Source organism: Xyrauchen texanus, chromosome 34 (assembly GCF_025860055.1).
Source record: "Xyrauchen texanus isolate HMW12.3.18 chromosome 34, RBS_HiC_50CHRs, whole genome shotgun sequence".
Taxonomy (NCBI): Eukaryota; Metazoa; Chordata; class Actinopteri; order Cypriniformes; family Catostomidae; genus Xyrauchen; species Xyrauchen texanus.
Genome location: NC_068309.1, coordinates 3393537 through 3415125, shown reverse-complemented (window position 1 = coordinate 3415125; position 21589 = coordinate 3393537). Strand labels below are relative to the sequence as shown.

The following is a 21589-nucleotide window of genomic DNA, read 5'->3' as shown; positions in this document are numbered from 1 at the left end:
ATATACATATTGAATAAATGGCTTACCAAGTTATAAGATGAGTGTGCCAGTCTGCCAGACAAGACAAATGGTTATTTAATTTTATATCTGTTTATCTGACCTTCATGACACAGCCAATTTGGTGTTTCTAAACACTTTATTTGGATAGTCCCAAAAAAATATTTAACTGACTATAAGTGACTTATCAACTGGCTTGCTATAGCTAGTAAACAGTGTTCAGTAGACTTTCAGTAGCCTGTAAATAGATCTCTATTAATGACCTACTTACATTATTGATGAGCACATCAGTTCATTAAAAGGTAATTTATAGAGCTCTATATACAGGCAACTGAAAGTCTAATGAATGTTTGTTGCGTAGTTTTCAATTATGCAGTTGTATCATATCTAGCATTCCCATCTCAATCGGTAAGCCATTTATTTAGTATGTATATGATTAATATAACATGTACAAAACATGTAAATATATAACATGTTGTTTTACAAAGATAATGGTGTTAAACAGGCATATTTTGAAATGGCCTTGCATGAATTTTATCTATGCATTAAAGAGGGAGTACATGAAAGGATGTTCACATATAAAGTTTGGGAACCACTGGTCTACTGAATGTTTGTTGAAACACTGTTTACTAGCTATAGCAAGCCAGTTGATAAGTCACTTATAGTCAGTTAAATAGTCACTTATAGTCAGTTAAATATCTACTTGGACCATCAAAATAGTGTTCCCTTTTTTATTTTTACTTGTGAGAAATACATGAAATCAGTTGTTATTTTTGACTAGGATGAAATTAAAAGCACAGTTTTGTTTTAGTACCCCCATCGTCACCTTGCATACCCCCAGTCGTAAGCGTATCCCAATTTGGGAAACACTGATGTAGAAGATTCCAAGTGTGGTTGTTCTAATGCTTCTTAGGAATGTTGTAGATGTATTTATACGTTTATGTAATAGAAGATTTCTGAATATGGGCATTAAATAATTTCCTCTCAGATGAAATGTATTTAATATGTTTATTATCTAGTATTAATTGTACTGTATTGTACAATGGATTGTACTGTATCAAATTGGGCCAAACACACTAGAAAACCCTTCTGTAACAACTGCTAGTCTCAAAAATACCTTAAAATACATTTACTTACCTGACAGCATGATAATTCCACTCCATTTACACCTGGGCGAGTGTGTACAGCCCATTAGATGACCGTTGGATCAGTAACAGTCACTTTCACCAATGTAGGGATGGACTAATCGCTTGTTCACATACACTTTGTTATACACAAACATTTAAACGGAACAAAAGCGTGCATATCTGTTGAGATTCGCCAGCGACCGCAGGAGCTCAAATCTGGCCATTGATTTTATAACATGCTTTGAATGTATCTTAAACAAAACTGTAACTCCATTTAAGTTTTTTGTGACATAACATATGAAGCTTTAATAAAGTAATATGACCGGGCTTGCTTGTAGATACACCACTGCTGCTAACGGAAAGTGCACAAGCCCTCTACTATTGCTATAGTTACCTCACTGCATGCGAAAATACTAGACTACAAAAGCTGTGTCTGAAACTGCCCCCATCCACTAAATAGTGCACTATTTCGGATGTTTTGTAGTGCTGTCTGAATCCATTCCCTGCATCTCATTCTCTACATTTGTTCACTCATTCTTACCCACAATGCAATCTGATTTCGAGTGTACATATGATGTACAATCTCCAACCCCTATTTCCCATAGTCCAGTATGGAGACAGCGGCAGAGTGCAAAAGAAAAGTGCAAATAAATGGCAGCAACTTTAATAAATGTAAGTAACTATTTTATTAATAGAAAATACATCTGTATCAAGATATAACAAAGTAAAAAGATACATATTGATAGATTAATTTATGATTGGCCACTATCTTTGCTTAAATGCAATTTTTGACTCATAACTAGCACGGGTCATTTCTGCAGTCAGGATTTCATGCAGTAAATGATAATTTGTTGGATTGTTCATATGTATTATTTATCACATGACTACTGTATTCGCATACACCTTAGAAAATAATTTACTATAGATTTTCTATTGTTTTAGGGACGTATGAAGACATACACTTATAATAATGAGCAGGATGGCCAATGAGCATATATTCTCTAGAGAAAGGAATGCAGCCCTGCTTGGATGGGAGCGAGTTTGAAGATTACTTTTCCTCAGGAATTAGTAGAGTTCAGTTTCAGTTGATTGTGTTCAGTTGTCTAATTAGTAATATTTAAATAATTATGTTATATGCACTACAGAACTGTACTGAAAGAGATGGGTTTGCTTGGTATGGTAATCCCTGCCAAAGCTGCCAAAAAGTGGGAAAACAAAGAAAAATTACAAGGTAAATTCATCTTAATAATATGTACAGTTCTGCTTGTAAATGTACATATTTTGCAGCATCTGCAAGATGTTTTTTTAATGATGCATAAAAGTGGGGGCCGGGGTAGCTCAGAGAGTATTGATGCTTACTACCACCCCTGGAGTTGCAAGATTGAATCCAGGGCATGCTGAGTGACTCAAGCCAGGTCTCCTAAGCAACCAAATTGTCCTGGTTGCTAGGGAGGGTTGAATCCAGGGCATGCTGAGTGACTCCAGCCAGTTATCCTAAGCAACCAAATTGGCCTGGTTGCTAGGGAAGGTTGAATTACTTGGGGTAACTTGTGGTCCTGATTAGGAGTTCTCGCTCTCAAAGGGGTGCATGGTAAGTTATGCATGGATCGCGGAGAATAGCATGAGCCTCCACGTGCTGAGTCTCCATGGTGTCATGCACAATGAGCCACATGATAAGATGTGCGGATTGACAGTCTCAGAAGCAGAGGCAACTGAGACCTGTCCTCCGCCACCTGGATTGAGGTGATTAACCGTGCCACCACGAGGACCTACTAAATAGTGGGAATTGAGCATTCCAAATTGGGAGAAAAGGGAATAAAATAATACATTTAAAAAGCTATTAGAAAGTCTTATGCATAACCTTTTTGCCACCTTTATGCCTTGCATTGTATGGAGATAAACAGATCATATCTCCAAAATATTTAATTTCTGCTCCATGGAAGAAAATCATACAAGTTTAAGACCAATTAAGGGTGAGTAAATGAAGAGAAAATAATAATTTTTGGATGAACTATTCCTTTTAAACCATTCGTTGTCAGAGCCTTTTTATTAGGAAATGTAATTTATCTCAGTAAGATATATCATTCTCTTCTAAAACATTTTTAGGAGCTAAGGAAGCCCCCTACTGGAGTTGGGAATGAATGGGGGGAATCCATTGCAGGAACATGGAAGTGGTACAACCTCATGGATGAGGCAATAGATGGAAGGCCACCCTTCCACCCCCTAACTGCCTGATCAGAGGAAAACTCCTGTGTTGCTGTAGTGAGTTCCCCTGATTCAGTACCAGAGGGGCCAGAGCAGGAGGACATGATAGGGCTAGCAAAGAGACAGAGAAGGGAGGAGAGACTTCTCTCAATTCTTTAAAAAAAAAATACATTTGTATCCCCTTTTCTCCCAACTCGGAATGCACAATTCCAACTACTAATAAAAGGTTTGATTTGAATCATGTTTGTTCTTTTTTCCACAAGGTCATTTATACCAGTAAACACCCTACATATTTGTGCATAGTTTAAATATATAATAACTATATGTTAAATTAGTAAATAATAATTTATAGAAACAGATTTTTATAAATAATCATGATGTTGTAGGGCTTGGAAATCTGCTTGAATGGAGAAAGACCGAAATCTCAAAAACAATTGGTCAAGATTACGATCAAAGAACATATTTCAAATCAGCAATTAATTTGATAATATTGGATTCATCAATTGTGATTCTTTACCTCATATTACGCTTAAAAAACGCCGTTTTCCCGGCGTGTCTAGATAACGTGCATGCGCGTTTGCTAGTTGATTGACAGGCGATGCCTGTATCTAAAAGGCGATTGGCTCTTTTAAAAAATGAGGCGGGACTTCCTTTCTACATCAGTTGACCGTTGGGCGCTCAGAGCTTCTTTGTTAAGCGTTCCAATTTCTCCCATTCATTTAAATAGAAGTGGCCCGTCTCCGCTAAATAATCTCTACTAATACTGGTACATGTTTGTATAATAGTTAACGCATTTAAATGTTTAATTTATAAAACGCTGTTTTTCACAATATATATTTTAATATAATGATTTCTAAAAAAAACTTTAATCACAATTGTTTTAGTCATAAAAAGATATGAAATTAAGTGTGGGGTCCCATGTAAACACAAAATGATGTAATTTTGGGCCAAAAGAGTATAGAAACCATTTACGATGAAAGACCATAAAGAGTGAAAGAACTCTTGATTCCACAACAGTCCATTAGAGGGCGACATACACACAGTCTGAGAACAGCTACACAATAATAGAAGAAGACGCATAACATCGTTTATTGTAAATGTTGGGGAATATTTCCATCTTCAGATGAAGAAGTGTTTGAAGGAGTTATTCCAAGTTTAACATCTGAAGTCTGCATGATATAATACTGTAATTATGGAGGTTATTAAAGAGGAGAGTGAGAACATGAGTGATCCAGAACAATGCAGAATTAAAATAGAAGATACTGAAGAACAAACAGGTTTGTGTCTGTTATAAATTCTTCATTAATGACTGCTGAAGAACATGAAGGCGATTGACAAAAGGGATTTAAACAGGTTTTGTGGGTATTGATTAAAAATAATGTGTAATGTTCAATAGTGTAGTTTAATGATACCGTATGTGACTGAATGTTAAGTAATTTGGCCTTTAAAAAGTAATTAAAATAAATTGCCTTACGTGTTACATCATATCATAACAACATAATTCAGTTTTAGTACATCAAATATAGGGCTGTGACAATTACTATCTTTAATTTGATTACGCTATTAAAAAAATGTCCTCTATTACAAAATTGCAGAATCGACAAATCGAAAATAAGGTTACAACAAAATGAAAGCTGTTAAAAGAGCACTTAACTTAAGATTTGAAAAACAATGCAGTTGTCTGTCACCTGAAAAACCATAACAGCACTTGAAAAAATGACATCTAATTTTCACAGACCCACCGGACACAGCACGGTAAATGGTGGCGGTTCTATCTTGTATGGCGTCCTAGGCAAACCCCCCTTCAACAAGATTTGTTGAAGGGGTGGAGTGCTAAAGTGGAGTCCATGCCGCCGCCGGCAAGCGTTCTGTGTGCACCCCTGGCAAGATGCCGCCCTGGGCTGCTGTCCATGATGCCCATACCTAAATCCGCCATTGACAGTAAGTTCACTAGACTGCATGCAGTTTGCAGTGATGTGCATCCAGATGCGCGAGATAATTTACACCCTACCCTTTGAATGTAAATATGATCTTCCTCCTTATGTAGGCTACATTACATTTTGTGATTATTAAGTTTGTAATAATTAGCAGTGCCACTCTTATGATAAATATTTTAAAGTTTTTGGCCATTATCACAGGTAAAACTCAACATAGGAACCCAGAGAACGTCTCGGTTACATACGTAACCTCGATTCCCTGAAACGAAGGGAACAAGACATTGTGTACTAACGCATATGGGAGTGCCTTCTCACACGACCTAGTTGAGTCCTCTCTACAATTATGCCAATATTCTAATATTGACTATGGTGTTTGAGCCCCGCCCCGCCGTGAAACTGTCCGCTATAAAAACAGGTGCACAAACACCATTTCCTCAGAATTTCTGACTGAGAACTAATGCCTCAAGATGAGTCTTGTAGTGCGGCTAGCATTCGCAATGTCTACTTCCCTTAGTCTCAGGGAACCAATGTTATGCACGTAACTGAGTTGTTCCCTTATGACTCGGTACACTCGACATTGCGTAGTAACTCATATGAGGAACCATCATGAATATTCCACAGAGAATGATGCTCGTGTTGGGCAGGAGGGGAGCACTCATAACGAATATATGAACTATAGTCATATATTATGAATTAACTCCTTATGAACCCAGTCGGTAAGGGAGTTTATTTATTATGAAAGTGCTTGTGACTTTATGGTAAACAATAACGGCCTGAATGTAGGAAGTTGTGTAAATGATGGTTAGCCTGTACATAAAAGGAAAGGCATAAATATATACACTCACCTAAAGGATTATTAGGAACACCTGTTCAATTTCTCATTAATGCAATTATCTAATCAACCAATCACATGGCAGTTGCTTCAATGCATTTAGGGGTGTGGTCCTGGTCAAGACAATCTCCTGAACTCCAAACTGAATGTCAGAATGGGAAAGAAAGGTGATTTAAGCAATTTTGAGCGTGGCATGGTTGTTGGTGCCAGACGAGCCGTCTAAGTATTTCACAATCTGCTCAGTTACTGGGATTTTCATGCACAACCATTTCTAGGGTTTACAAAGAATGGTGTGAAAAGGGAAAAACATCCAGTATGCGGCAGTCCTGTGGGCGAAAAGAGCAACTTTGCCTGAAATAACCACTCGTTACAACCGAGGTATGCAGCAAAGCATTTGTGAAGCCACAACACGCACAACCTTGAGGCGGATGGGCTACAACAGCAGAAGACCCCACCGGGTAACACTCATCTCCACTACAAATAGGAAAAAGAGGCTACAGTTTGCAAGAGCTCACCAAAATTGGACAGTTAAAGACTGGAAAAATGTTGCCTGGTCTGATGAGTCTCGTTTTCTGTTAAGACATTCAGATGGTAGAGTCAGAATTTGGCGTAAACAGAATGAGAACATGGATCCATCATGCCTTGTTACCACTGTGCAGGCTGGTGGTGGTGGTGTAATGGTGTGGGGGATGTTTTCTTGGCACACTTTAGGCCCCTTAGTGCCAATTGGGCATCGTTTAAATGCCACGGCCTACCTGACCATTGTTTCTGACCATGTCCATCCCTTTATGGCCACCATGTACCCATTCTCTGATGGCTACTTCCAGCAGGATAATGCACCATGTCACAAAGCTCGAATCATTTCAAATTGGTTTCTTGAACATGACAATGAGTTCACTGTACTAAAATAGCCCCCACAGTCACCAGATCTCAACCCAATAGAGCATCTTTGGGATGTGGTGGAATGGGAGCTTCGTGCCCTGGATGTGCATCCCACAAATCTCCGTCAACTGCAAGATGCTATCCTATCAATATGGGCCAACATTTCTAAAGAATGCTTTCAGCACCTTGTTGAATCAATGCCACGTAGAATTAAGGCAGTTCTGAAGGCGAAAGGGGGTCAAACACAGTATTAGTATGGTGTTCCTAATAATCCTTTAGGTGAGTGTATATATTTGGCCATTGAATAGCAAGTGCTCTAAACAGAGAGGACTTGTGAAGAAAGATATGTTACATCTAGGTTGTAAAACCTTGCAAATGTGTTTTGAGAGGACCATCCTGCTGCAAAACATATGTCTTGTAAGGACATACAATTCGTCCATGCCCATGTGGAGGCCATATCTCTAGTTGAGTGTGCTTTAACACCAATCTGGCAAGTCTTAACCTGCGAATCACAAGCCAGGAAAATGCATCAACAATCCAGTGAGAGAGCCTTTGCTTGTAGACAGACATTCCTTTTGTGAATTCTCCATAGCATATAAAGAACTGATCGGACAGTCTGAACTGGCAAGTACACTCAATGTATGCATGTAGTGCCCGCACAGGGCATAACAAATGCAATGATTGTTCCTCATCCGTATTAAATGGAGGAGGGAAGAATGCCTGAAGGTGAACTACCTGAAGGACTGGGGACAAAATCCAGACATGAATTGTCGACTGATAGTGCATGCAGGTGACCTTTTATTTTACTGAGGCCAAAGCCAGCAATAGTGAGGACTTAATGGAGAGCATGCACAAATGATCAGAGTCCAAAGGTTCGAAGGGGGGCCCTGCGAAAGCATTTAGGACTAAAGTTAAGTCCCAAGTCGGGACTGTAGCCAGCTGAGGTGGGTTTAATTGCCTTGCTCCTTTAAGGAATTTTATGATTAAATCATGTTTAGCTATAGAGGCTCTGGCTTCATGTGTGTGATATGCAGATATGTTTGCCACATACTCTTTGAGCATTGATGTGGTGAGTTCTGCATCTAATTACTCTTGAAGAAATATTAGAATTTAATATCATGACTGAATGTGTCTGTTCTGGCACGTGTAGTGCACCCCGTTCAGGAGTCACATGTACAGGTTCCGCAGCTGGGGCTGCCAGATTGTGCCTTGCACCTGAGAGAGTAGATCCCTCCTCAGCTGTACAGCATCTCCATCATTTCTGGAAACCATGGCTGGTTGGTCCATTTTGGTGCAACTAATAGAACTGTTTACTTGTCCTCTCTGACTTTGCATATGACAGAGTGAATCAGGCATATTGGGGGAAACGCATATTTGCGTTTCGCCGGCCAGTGTTTTTTGTCTCCAATTGATTCTTTTTTGGTGCAGACCTGAAGGGAGCCACGGGCTCTGCTTTCCGCTTCAAATGGTTGTGCCTGTGACTGCTGCTGCTGAGTCATGACATAATGCTCAGCAAACTCATTTATAGAGCCGCCAAAGAGGCCGGACACTGGAGCATCCGAAAAAATGGCTTTTTCCATATCACTAACTTCTGTGAGGGTCAGCCATTTATGTTGATCCAGAACTGCCAGGTTGCCCATGGACTTGCCGATGGCTTCCACAGTGACTTTCGTGGTATGCAGCACTAAATCTGTAGCGGTGTGGAGCTGTTTGAATGTCTTTGGATCGAAGCCGTGCTAGTCCATTTGCCTGAGGAGCTTGGCTTGAAATACCTGTAGCACCGCCATTGTGTGGAGTGCTGATCCAACTTGTCCTGCTGCTGAGTAAGCTTTTCCCACCAGTGCGGACGTTTGTCGACACGGTTTGGAAGGATGTAAGAGGCGTGATTTCCATGCTTTTACTCGCTGGGCAGAGGTGTGCTACTACCGCCTCCTGCACAGGGGGTAATTGGGCATAACCGTTTTCTTCCCCATGATCCAGATCAAAGAGGATGGCGTCACTGCTCGAGCGCGCCGAGATGGGCACACACCAGGACTTATATAGTGTGCTATGAACATCGGGGAAGAATGGGGCAGATTTGCGGGATGCTGCCGATTGACGGTGTCCTGACTACAGGAACCATTCATTGAGGCGAGACTGTTCAGGTTCCTCTGGGGGAGACCACTCAAGGTGAAGTTCTTCGAGTATCTCCCTGTCAGTGGCACGTGCATGTTCCTCTCCATCGCTGGGGGAAGGGCGGCAGCATCATCCACTGACCAATCACCTAATGCAGCGAGAGACATGCCATCGTCATTTTCATCCTTAGCATCAGAACCGCTGACCGAGACGAGGCCGAAGTCACAGAAGAGGCAGGTGAGAGGGCGTGTGAGGCTGATTCATCCCTCAGAATGAGGGTAATTCATGAGTGAAGCCTCTTTAGACTCATGCTCTCACAGTGAGGACAGTCTGTCTCCATGAGAGCTGACTCTGCGTGAGCGTAGCCCAGACAGTAAACGCAGCTTTCATGCTGATCTGACGGCAGGATGTGCCTCTGGCACAAGGAACACTTACGGAACAACATCTTAAAAAAGACGTGAACACGTAAGTGACTCTTTTAGATATATAAATATATAAATTAATATATTTATGTATATTTATATCACACAATATACAATACACAATATACAATACCCGTTAACTAAAGAAGTGTCAAGCGGCGAGGCGGTGGGATGTTCACCGGAGCACGGCAGGAGAGTGGAAAGTGTTCCCACGAAGATTCCGCCTGCTGACGCGTGTATATCAATGGTGAAGGTAGAGGGCTACTAGACAAGAGGTGATCCTGTCTTGAAGGAAGAAATTCTGAGGAAATGGTGTTTGCGCACCTGTTTTTATAGCGTACAATTTCGCTCCAAAACAGGTGGGGGCTCAAACACCATAACCAATATTAGAATATTGGTGTTATTGTAGAGAGGTTACAACTCCCATATTCGTTAGTACGCAATATCGAGTATACTGTGTCATAAGGGAACTTTATTTACTGAACAGAGCATCTCTGTATGCTGTCAGTCAAAGCTCAGTGTAAGCTTGCCATTTTTAACAGAAGCAATATGAAATGGGTTAGTAATAGCTAGTCTTCCCATGTGAAATTATTATCAGTTTTTACTCAAGAAGAAACTGTATGTCCAGATGATTAAGGGAATTTTAAGAGGTCTTCTGAGATCTCTTTAATTGCAAGGCAATTTTCGCGTTAGCAGATGCTTCTTGTGAAAAGTGCTTTTTATAAGAAGAGTGCTTTTTATAAGTCAAAGTAGCTCTAACCCACACGCCAATCTCGTTTCATTAATTTGATGTCAGATTTGCCAACTCCTGACTCTAATTAGCTTTTTGTTGACATCATTAGCCTAGGGATTCACATACATTTCCCAACCTACACTGTTTGAATGATGCATTCAAAAGCTGCAGTTCCACTATCGGGCCAAATTATGGCGTGCTAGTGTGTGCTGGGGCCAGTTGCATTTCCACTGTCACTTCCGGGCCTTCATCGTGCTTACTCTGGGCTTTCTTGTGGCCAGTGGCCTTTGGCCCACCATTTACCTTTGGGCCAAACAAGGCCAGCTGGGGATTCAGGCAGGGTCAATGTCAAATGTGGAGTTTCGCTGAACTTGCCAGGTTGTGTATCCGGTGCAAAAAATTGTGGGCACAGTACAAAACCATTCAAACTTGCAATGGACAAAGTGGTGCCCATGGTTCGAAATCAAGGTCCGAGGCTATTGGCCCCTGCTGGCGAGTTGATAGCCCTGGCTTGCACTGGCCTGATAGTGGAAAACAGCTAATATGTACAAGAACAATACAATAATTAAGTAGAGTTACTAGTTAAAACAGATTGTGTTTGTTCATTATTGTAACTTAGATGTAGATCAAACCAGATTTGAAGACACATTCAAAAATGCAGGTTATTCCAAAGAGTTCACATACTTTTTCTTGCTACTGTAGTTTAACCATCAATATAACTTATCCTCAATAAACTAGACTGGTGGGCAGACATTGTTTCTGAAAAGAAACAATTTTTTCCCTATATTTGAGTTCTAAACTGAAATGCGTAGGCCGCATTGAACTAGTTAAAGAAAAGTTAGTTCTCACATTAAAATAAAGTTGGGTGCACCTGGAGTAGTCAATGTTGGTCATTTTTTATATTATATATCTGCTTTGCATGTCTGTTGGCTTCAGTTTGCACAACCGTTTTGTAGCTGTTATTCAATCGTAGAGTACATAAAAAATGTAGGCTAATGAACACATTCTAGCCAAACCTGACTTCAGCTTGACAACTTTATGCAATCTGAATTAATAAAATAATTTTTTGATTATTCGATTAATCGTCAGAATTAGATTACTTTATTACAAAAATAATCGATTGTGACTGCTCTATACATCAAGTATAACAAATAAAATGTAAAAGGTTGTGGTTCACATATGTTTCTTTTCACATTTGTTTTTTACTGAGTTACATTTTGACATTTTAATGTTATTTGCAGGACTGTTGGAACTAAATGAAATGGAGGAGAAAAAACATCAGTATCAGAAACCAAATAATTTCCCAACTGGAGAAAAATCCTTTAGTTGCTTACAGACTGAAAAACAATTTGTCACATGCCCCCAGTATGGAGATGCTTTCAAACAAAATGTAGATCTTAAAAAACACCAAAGAGTCCACACAGGAAAGAATATTCACTCATGCACTGAGTGCGGAAAGAGCTTCAGATATCAGAAAAACCTTAAGGATCACATAAGAAATCACACTGGAGAAAAGCCTTTTACATGTCCTCAGTGTGGAAAGAGTTTCAAAAATAAAGGAATTCTTACTAAACACATGAGAATTCACACTGGAGAAAAGCCTTTCACATGTCCTCAGTGTGGAAAAAGTTTCGCCCGTAAAGAACAACTTCAGATTCACATAAGATTCCACACTGGAGAAAAGCCTTTCACCTGCTCTCAGTGTGGGAAAAGTTTCAAAGAAAAAGGAGCTCTAAATAAACACCTTAGAATTCACACTGAAGAGAAGCCGTTTACATGCACTGAGTGTGGCAAATGTTTCAAACAAAAAGAAATTCTTATGAAACACATACAAATTCACACTGGAGAAAAGCCTTTTTCATGCCCTCAGTGTGGAAACAGTTTCACCCGTAAAGAACAACTTCAGATTCACATAAGATTCCACACTGGAGAAAAGCCTTTCACCTGCTCTCAGTGTGGAAAAAGTTTCAAACAAAAAGGAGCTCTTACTATACACATTAGAATTCACACTGGAGAGAAGCCTTACACATGCAATGAGTGTGGAAAGAGCTTCAGGTATCAATCAAACCTTAAGGATCACATAAGAATTCACACTGGAGAAAAGCCTTTTACATGTCCTCAGTGTGGAAAGAGTTTCCCCCGTAATGAACCTCTTCAGATTCACATAAGATTACACACCGGAGAAAAGCCTTTCAAATGCACTCAGTGTGGAAAGAGCTTTAATTGTAATGCAATCCTTAAAAACCACATGAGAATTCATACAGGAAAAAAGCCTTTTACTTGTCTTCAGTGTGGAAAGAGCTTCAACTATAAAGCAAATCTTCAAGATCACATAAGAATCCACACCGGAGAGATGCCTTTCACGTGCCATCAGTGTGGAAAGAGCTTCAGATACAAAAGAAGTCTCAATGACCATCAGCGCCTCCATTCTGGAGAAAAGTAATTTAACTGTGATCAGTGCAGTAAAACATTTATTTTGGTATAGTTAGAAGACACCTGAAAACTCACACAAATGAGAAGCCTCACTTGTTTTCTACAGCACTTGTGGAAAAAGGCTTTCAAGTCTGTACCATTTAAAAGAGCACCAGAAAATACATATCAATGTGAGAGCTCATGTATTCTTTGTGTGTTGGAAATCCTTCATGAGAACAGACAACTTGGAAAAAGCACCAAATAATTCCTACTGGAGAAAACCCTACAAGTGCTTCCATTGTGGAAAGAACTTCAATTGATCAGGACCCTGAAAACACGCAAGCGAGTTCATACTGTAGAGAAGCCAAATCACTGCACTTCATGTGGAAAATCTTTCATCCAATCAAGTAATCTACAGGTTCATTTGAAAAAGCATTGCTCAATATCACAAGTTCATGTTTCGAAGTGTTAGAAATGCAGATAAACCAAAAGCCCCTGTCTCTTCGGCCTATTGTTGAGTTGAATACATTCATTAACAATTGTTATAATCAAAATGTAATCAAAGTGTTTTTAATGTTGTGCATTTATCCAGGGTATGTTATAATTATTAATGTTACAGTTCATTTGTATATTTGATCTCTGAGGGGTGACTGAGGGTCTAACTCATGCGAGGTGGATCGGACTTGTTGGTCCAGCTAATCCCACAGATGCGCAATCGGATTGAGACCTGGGGAATTTGGAGACCAGTGCAACACCTTGACACTTCATCATGTTCCTAAAACCGTTCCTAAAACCAATCCCAAACAATGTGTGCAGTGTGGCAGGGTGCATTAACCTGCTGAAAGAGGTCACTGCCATCAGGGAATAACATTGCCATGAAGGGGGTTCCTGGTCTGCAACCATGTGTAGGTAGGTGGTATGTGTCAAATTGACGTCTGCATGAATAGCTGGACCCAGGGTTTCCCAGCAGAACATTGCCCAGAGCATCACACTCCCTCCACCAGCCTGTCGTCTTCCCACAGTGCATCCTGGTGCCATCATTTCCCCAGGTAAATGGTGCAAATGTACAGAAAAGAGAACTCGTCAGACCAGGCAACCTTCTTCCACTGCTCCAAGATCCAGTTCTGACACTCACTTGCCCATTGTAGGTACTTTCAACGGTGAACAGGGGTCATCATGGGCACTCTGACCGGTCTGTGGCTACGTAGCCCCATGCACAGCAGGGTGTGATGCACTTTATTGTGACACATTCCTCCCTTAACCATCATTAAAATTTCTGTGACTTGTGACACAGTAGATCTTCTGTCAGTTCGGACAAGACAGAATAGCCTTCGTTACCCTCACGCATCGATGAGGCTTGAGCGCCTAACACCCTGTCGCCAGTTTGTGGTTTGTCCATCCTCGGATCAATGTTGGTAGGTACTCACCACTGATGACCGGGAGCACCCCATAAGCCGTTTCAGAGATGCTCTGACCCAGTCATCTGGCCATAACAATTTGTTCCTTTTCAAAGTCGCTCAGGTCTTTACTCCTGCCCATTTCATCTGCATTCAACACGTTGACAACAAGAACTGATTGTTCGCTTACCATCTAACCAGACCCTGACATGTGGCTTTGTTAGGAGACGATCAATGTTTTTCACTTCACCTGTGAGTGGTCAGTGTTTTGGCTCATCTGTGTATATTTCTGCCTTACTTTGACCCTTCGTTTGGACATATGCTTCTCTCATCATATTTGTTCCAACTAGATAAGGCCTGTGTTCCAGTGAGGCCTGACTGAACCTTGAGGGAACGATAGCTATGTTTTGTTCTGTCTAATGATGTCATTGTAGTGATTGTTTGGAATATCTGAGAGTCATATGACTAAATCAGAGAGACTTGACACCAGTGTGTCTAAAAGAAGACTTACCTCTGACCCGTTTCTGCTGACCAACTTGACTTAGTGTTTTAAAAATATAATCTTTGAATGATTGCATTCACGTAGAAGAATACAAAACCATGCTTGGATGTTTCTTGAAAATATCTGTTCTGGTCACCTTTCAGAACTCTGTACTTGTAAGAGATTAACTGTTTATTTATTTGCATATGTCTGTAATTACTGTTGTTTTGGTGATCTGAGTTAGTTTGAGGTTAAATCCTCATCTCAATTTGTGTTTCTGTCTTCTTCCATTGGAAATGTGGATAACTTTTTCTTCAGTAAACACTCTTAACTGATTGAAAACTTTGATTCCTGGCCTTCATTGTTCATACTGGTCTCTCTAATTGTACAACTGCATTACCTTGCACTCTAACACTGTAGTGTTAATTACATTTGAACATTTCTTGCGGTGAAATGACAGAATTTTCGGGGTGATGCTTTGTAGATCATTTAGAAGATTCCAAGGGTGGTCGTACTGATGGTTCTTAGGAATATTATAGATGTGTTTTTAATTACTAAATTACTATTAAGTTATTTAAAGTCATAACCAGCATACTTCAAACAGTGGGGTGTAAGAATAGTTTGAATTAAAATGCATCATGTAGTAACACATTATCTCTGGATAATAGCATAGAAAAATTCACTCTCAGATAAAATGCATTTCTCGTATTCATGTTTAATATCTATTATTTATCATTCATTTACAACCCCAATTCCAAAAAAAGTTGTGACATTCTTGAAAATACTAATAAAAACAAAAGTGATGTGTGTGTAATTAAAAAGAAAGAAATAAAATTGGATTCACACGGTAAAACAAATAATGTGTTGTTGCACTTTCAATATAGCAGAGTGTGAAATAGTTTACAAATAACTCCTTTTGTTTTTATTAGCATTTTCCATTCTTTCCCAAACATTTCGGAATTAGGGTTGTATTGTTATTAATTGTACAATGTATTGTACTGTATTTAATTGGGCCAAATGCACTTTAAAACACTTCTGTACTACTGTAAGTCTCAAAAATAACTAAAATACATTTACTTACCTGAAAATCCATTTACACCTGGGCGAGTGTTTACAGCCCATCAGATGACAGTTGGATCAGTAACTGCCACTTTCAGTGGTGTGCACGCTCTGGAAGAGAACATGAGTATGGTAAGTGTGAAGTAGGAACAGAAATGAAATGCTGTAATTGTGGAAGAAATCACAGCATGGCATATGAAGGATGTGTGGTCAGGAAAAGAATGGGAAATGATAAAGGGAATGAAGAGACAAGGAGATTAAATGGTGGTATCAGGATAACTGAAGATACAATGATAGTAAGCAAGAAAAATGTTGTGCTCTTTGTTGCAGAAGTAATTAATTGAACAGCCCACACTTGAATCAAGTACATTAGGAGGAATACTGAACTGGGAAGTTTTAATGAAATTGGAAGGGATCATTACCCAATAATAGGTACAATCATGAATACTAATGAGAAGGGAAAGGAAGGGAAAACAAGGAAATGCAGGAAAATGGAAGTATGAGAATTGGGAAAAATGTAAGATATTGAGTGTGGGGGGGCTGGTAAGCTCAGCGAGTACATTTACATTTATGCATTTGGCAGACACTTTTACCCAAAGCGACTTACAGTGCAATTATTACAGAGACAATCCCCCCGGAACAACCTGGAGTAAAGTGCCTTGCTCAAGGACACAATGGTGGCGGCCGTAGGGTTCGAACCAACAACCTTCTGATTAACAGCCCTGTGCTTTAGCCACTACGCCACCACCACTCCGTAGTATTGACACTGACTACCACCCCTGGAGTCACAAGTTCTAACCCAAGGCATGCTGAGTGACTCCAGTCAGGTCTCCTAAGCATCCAAATTGGCCCGGTTGCTAGGGAGGGTAGAGTCACATGGGGTAACCTCCTCATGGTGGTGATTATTGGTTCTCGCTCTCAGTGGGGCATGTGGTGATTCGTACATGGATCGCAGAGGGTAGTATGAGCTCCACATGCTGGGAGTCTCCGCGGTGTCATGCACAACGAGCGAAAGGATAAAATGCACGGATTGAAGGTCTCAGAAGCGGAGGCAACTGAGACTTGTCCTCCACCACCCGGATTGAGGCGAGTAACCGCGCCACCACGAGGACCTACTAAGTAGTTTGAATTGGATATACCAAATTGGGAGAAAAGGGGAGAAAAATTCAATAAAAAAGCAAACAAAAAGGTGTTAGAAGCATGTTGGGAACATGGAAAAGAAAAGGAAACTAGCTTTAGTTGGATTATTGAAGATTTAGTACAAGTAATTAAAGGAGTATAAAGTTGCATCAATAGTAACCTTACCTCCAACTACATTATGGATTATGCCAAAACCTAAAGTAGATTTATTCCTATTAGACAAGGCAAGGAAATGACCAGACAGCAATAGAGGCAGAAAAAACAAAGGACTATATTTGGAAAAATATGATTTTCTTACTCAAATTTATACAGATGCATCTAAAGATCCAGGAAAAGGACAGGTAGGAATTGCTTATACCATCTCAAAGTTGAAGATAGCAGAAGGAGAAAGGATATCAGATCATGTTTCAGTATTTACAGGAGAATTACTAGCAATTATGATTGCAATACAAAAGACAAATGACATAGGATCAACTAATACTCTCATTAATTCAGAATCTAGTTCTGCATTATTAAGTTTGGACACTCAATATTTTGATAGTAGGCAAAACATAGTGGTGATTCTCCACATTTTATATAATATGCAACAATCAAACAGGAACTTACAATTTGTATGGGTACCTACTCATTTAGGAGTGAATGGAAATTAAGAAGAAGACAAATTGCCAAAAAAATTAATAAATCAATGATGAAAGAAGACATTGACATGCAAATATAATTTAGTAGATTAAAGCAATAAATAAAAGGAAATAATGCAAAAGTGGCAATGCTATTGGGATAATGAGGAAAAGGAAAGAAATTTATATTCAGTACAACCATTGGTCAGTAGAGGAAGGATATCAAGGGGAAGAAGGAAGAAGAATGTATTATATAAGACTCAGATTGGGGCAAACAGGGTTAAATGCAACAATGCATTTAATAGGAAAACATCCAACAGGGTTATGCAGCTGGTGTGGGGTTAAAGAGTAATGCAGTAAAACATGTAATAAATAATACAGTGCAAAGAATATACAGAAGAAAGAAACAATTTAGAAGAAGAAGACGATTCCACAACAGTCCATTAGAGGGCGACATACACACAGTCTGAGAACCGCTACACAATAATAGAAGAAGACGCATAACATCGTTTATTGTAAATGTTGGGGAATATTTCCATCTTCAGATGAAGAAGTGTTTGAAGGAGTTATTCCAGGTTTAACATCTGAAGTCTGCATGATATAAAACTGTAATTATGGAGGTTATTAAAGAGGAGAGTGACAACATGAGTGATCCAGAACAATGCAGAATTAAAATAGAAGATACTGAAGAACAAACAGGTTTGTGTCTGTTATTAATTCTACATAATAGACTAAAGGCACTTTAACAAGTTTGTGGCTGTTGGTTCTGTGGGATACGTTTTAACAATGTAGTGATTGGTGCATTTTACTGACTTTGACATTTGAATCTCTTTGGATATTCGAATCTAAAATTAACAAATTGTTATTTAACTAATTTAGCTTATTTGTCACGTGGCTGCTACTAGGATCAGCACAGAAAACAAACGACTCCTTCATAAGTTTCAATTACTGGTCTTAAGAATTGTCACAAGGAATTATTTTCATGCATTTAATGCAGGAAGTGTTTAAAAGATAGTATAAAATACAAAGAAATGTTCTTGGATGACTAGGAGTAAATTCAAAGGGAAATTCTGTTAGGCGTAATTGATTTGGGTCTACAAGTTCACACCAAGGACATTACGGGCATAAATCATTATCACGTGACTCATTGTGCATGACACTGTGGAGACTCACAGCATGTGGAGACTTGTGCTACTCTCCGCGATCCACGCACAACTTACCACGCGCCCCACTGAGAGCGAGAACCACTAATTGAGACTACGAGGAGGTTACCCCATGTGATTCTACCCTCCCTAGCAACCGGGCCAATTTGGCTGCTTGGGAAACCTGGCTGGAGTCACTCAGCACGCCCTGGATTCGAACTCATGACTTCAGGGGCGGTAGTCATCGTCAATACTCACTGAGATACCCAGGCCCTTATTAACATCTTCTAAACATCTTAAAAAGATCAGATATACAAACATTTGAAAATGGCATAATGACATGGCATAAATTACATGTTTTTAACGTTGTTTGCACATCTTCAATAGGTCTATAAGATGTATGTCAATAAGTATGTCTCGGATGTCAATAAGACCTTCAGCAGATGTCTTTGAGATGTTTAAGATTTAGAATGTTTGTAAATCTGATCTTTTTAAGATGCTTAGCAGATGGTAAATAGAATGCAATGCTTTCCATATCAACTCTTTTAAGGAGATGTACGTGTGCTATCTTGGACTCTGCGCATTGAGTTTATAAAGTATTTGATGGCTGCGCTGTGTGTTCAATCAGTGAATATGTAGAGTATTGCAGCCTCTTCGTCCTGTGATTGTCATTATATTCTCTTGGAGTATTTAGAGTCGTGTTCGTCCAGAGAGAAAATCACACCATCATGACAAAATAAACAAATCGTTCACAAACAACTAATAACTAATGTAGTGTAAAAACCATGTATAATTTTGGGTTCACATTTGTTTTTTGTGAAATAAATTTTGACATTTTAATCTTATTTGCAGGCCTGTTGGAACTAAATGAAGTGGAGGAGAAAAACCATCAGTACCAGAAACAACAACAAATGACAATTGGAGAAACATATTTTAGTTGCTCAGAAACTGAAAATAATTTCAAACAAAAAAGTGCTCAAACAGAAGCCAACAATTCTTTCACCTGCACTCAGTGTGGAAAAAGTTTCAAAGAAAAAAGAGCTCTTAATAGACATATTCAAATCCACAATGCAGAGAAGACTTTTACATGTCTTCAGTGTGGAAAAAGCTTCACATTTAAAGCAAACCTTAAGGTTCACTTAAGAATCCACACCGAAGAAAAGCCTTTTACATGCATTCAGTGTGGAAAGAGTTTCAAACAAATTGAAGTTCTTACTAAACACATGAGGATCCATACTGGTGAAAAGCCTTTCACATGTCTTCACTGTGGAAAAAGCTTCACATTTCAATCAAACCTTAAGGTGCACATAAGAATCCACACCGGAGAGAAGCCTTTTTCATGCATTCAGTGTGGAAAGAGTTTCCGCCTTAATGAACTTCTTCAGAATCACATAAGATTTCACACCGGAGAGAAGCCTTTTACATGCCCTCAGTGTGGGAAAAGTTTCAGAAATAAAGGATATCTTAATAAACACATTAGATTCCATGCTGGAGAGAAGCCTTTTACATGCCCACAGTGTGGAAAAAGCCTCTCATGTAAAGCAGTTCTTAAAAAACACATGAGGATTCACACAGGAAAGAAGCCTTTTACATGTCCTCAGTGTGGAAGGAGCTTCATATATAAAGCAAATCTTCAAGATCACATAAGAATCCACACTGGAGAGATGCCTTTCACATGCCATCAGTGTGGAAAGAGCTTCAGATACAAAAGCAGTCTCGATAGTCATTTGCACATCCATTCTGGAGAACGGTCATTTAACTGTGATCAGTGCAATAAAACTTTTCTTTTGGGATCTTACTTAAAAAGACACCTGAAAACGCATGCCGTTGAGAAGCCTTACTTGTGTTCTGTCTGTGGAAAAAGTCTTACAAATCATTACAGTTTAAAATTGCACCAGAAAATACACACAGGTGTGAGAGATCATGTATGTTCAGAGTGTGGGAAATCCTTCACTACAGCTGAAGGCTTGAAAAGGCACCAAATAATTCATTCTGGAGAAAAACCTCACAAGTGCTCACACTGTGGAAAGAACTTCAGTCGATTAGGAAACCTGAAAACACACGAGCGAGTGCATACTGGAGAGAAACCATATCAATGCACTTCATGTGGGAAAACTTTCAAAAAATCAAGTAGTTTAAAGGTTCATTTGAAAAAGCATTGCGCAAAGTCACAAAGTGAGCAGAGTTCATTTTCAGGTCCAAGTACTTCATTAGAAATTCAGATAAACCAAAAGATGGATGTTCTCCAAACAGAATTATTTAATCAAATAGAGTAATGAGCTAAAATTACCAGTAGTGTAATTGCATATAAAAATGTTTTGTTGTGAAATATAGGGATGTGCCTGGGTGGTCAACTAATCAACTAGTCGTCCAACAACTGAATAGATGTTTAGTGCGTTCAACTAATTAAAATTTTTTGTGTTGGTGCTTTTAATGGGAGATGCAACTTCTTGGCGAGCGTTTTTGCATGTTTATAGCTTGCTATGCTTAAAAGTGATTAATAGTCAGCACGGTAAAACCCTCTGCAAGAAGTGTTGTCTCTTTAATGCTTTAAGTCCATTTATGCATTGCTGCTGTTATAGCAAGTAAACGCTGCATCTACAACACATTACAAGATGATCACTGTCAGATGTTAAATCCTCTGCTGTGAGGAGTATTTGTGAAGTGTTGTGAAGAGATTAAAGTCTTTTGCTGATTCTGTCTGAAACTGCTTGATGTCATGAACTAGATGTGTACTCATGTTATTTTGCAGTTCTGCACTTTTAAGTGCACAGCAATGGAGAATCCCAAGCGCTCTGTTTAAATGAAAGCTTATCATTCTGTATTCAGGATGCGCATATGCGTTTTGTGCCGCTCCTTATTGAAGCCATTCTTGTTCATTTTTTTTCAACCTTTTCTATGATAGTTTTGTGCAATAAGATGTTATAGTTATTTAGCCTATTTATTTGTTGCATAACTGTTAGTTACCATGATGAAATGTTGTGCTTAGCATCCATATATCCCTCTGAAATCGTCTGATCAGGGTTATGGGAGCCTATTAACTTTAGTTAATATTGATAATTGGTAGTTTTGCACATCCCTTGAAATTACC

The 21589-nt window shown here is 39.2% G+C and overlaps 2 protein-coding genes across 6 annotated transcripts in view; both read left to right on the top strand.

Annotated features, from left to right (window-relative positions):
* The window catches only part of LOC127627844 (gastrula zinc finger protein XlCGF8.2DB-like), a 56823-nt gene that overhangs the window by 15080 nt on the left and 20154 nt on the right, over positions 1–21589 (top strand). The gene's annotated exons all lie outside the window — the stretch shown is intronic.
* The window catches only part of LOC127627833 (gastrula zinc finger protein XlCGF57.1-like), a 29563-nt gene continuing 12381 nt past the window's right edge, over positions 4408–21589 (top strand). The window contains exons 1-3 of one of the 5 annotated variants that reach the window (XR_007968573.1): positions 4414–4606; positions 11492–13069; positions 13307–14838. Coding sequence is in view for 4 of the 5 variants with exons in the window: in XM_052104420.1 (XP_051960380.1) it covers positions 4522–4606; positions 11492–12693 (1287 nt within the window). In the remaining variant the exon portion in view is untranslated. Of the gene's footprint in view, positions 4607–11491; positions 14839–17860; positions 18056–21589 lie in introns of those variants that run through there. The other 4 variants (XM_052104420.1, XM_052104423.1, XM_052104422.1 and 1 more) reach the window with 4 other exon arrangements.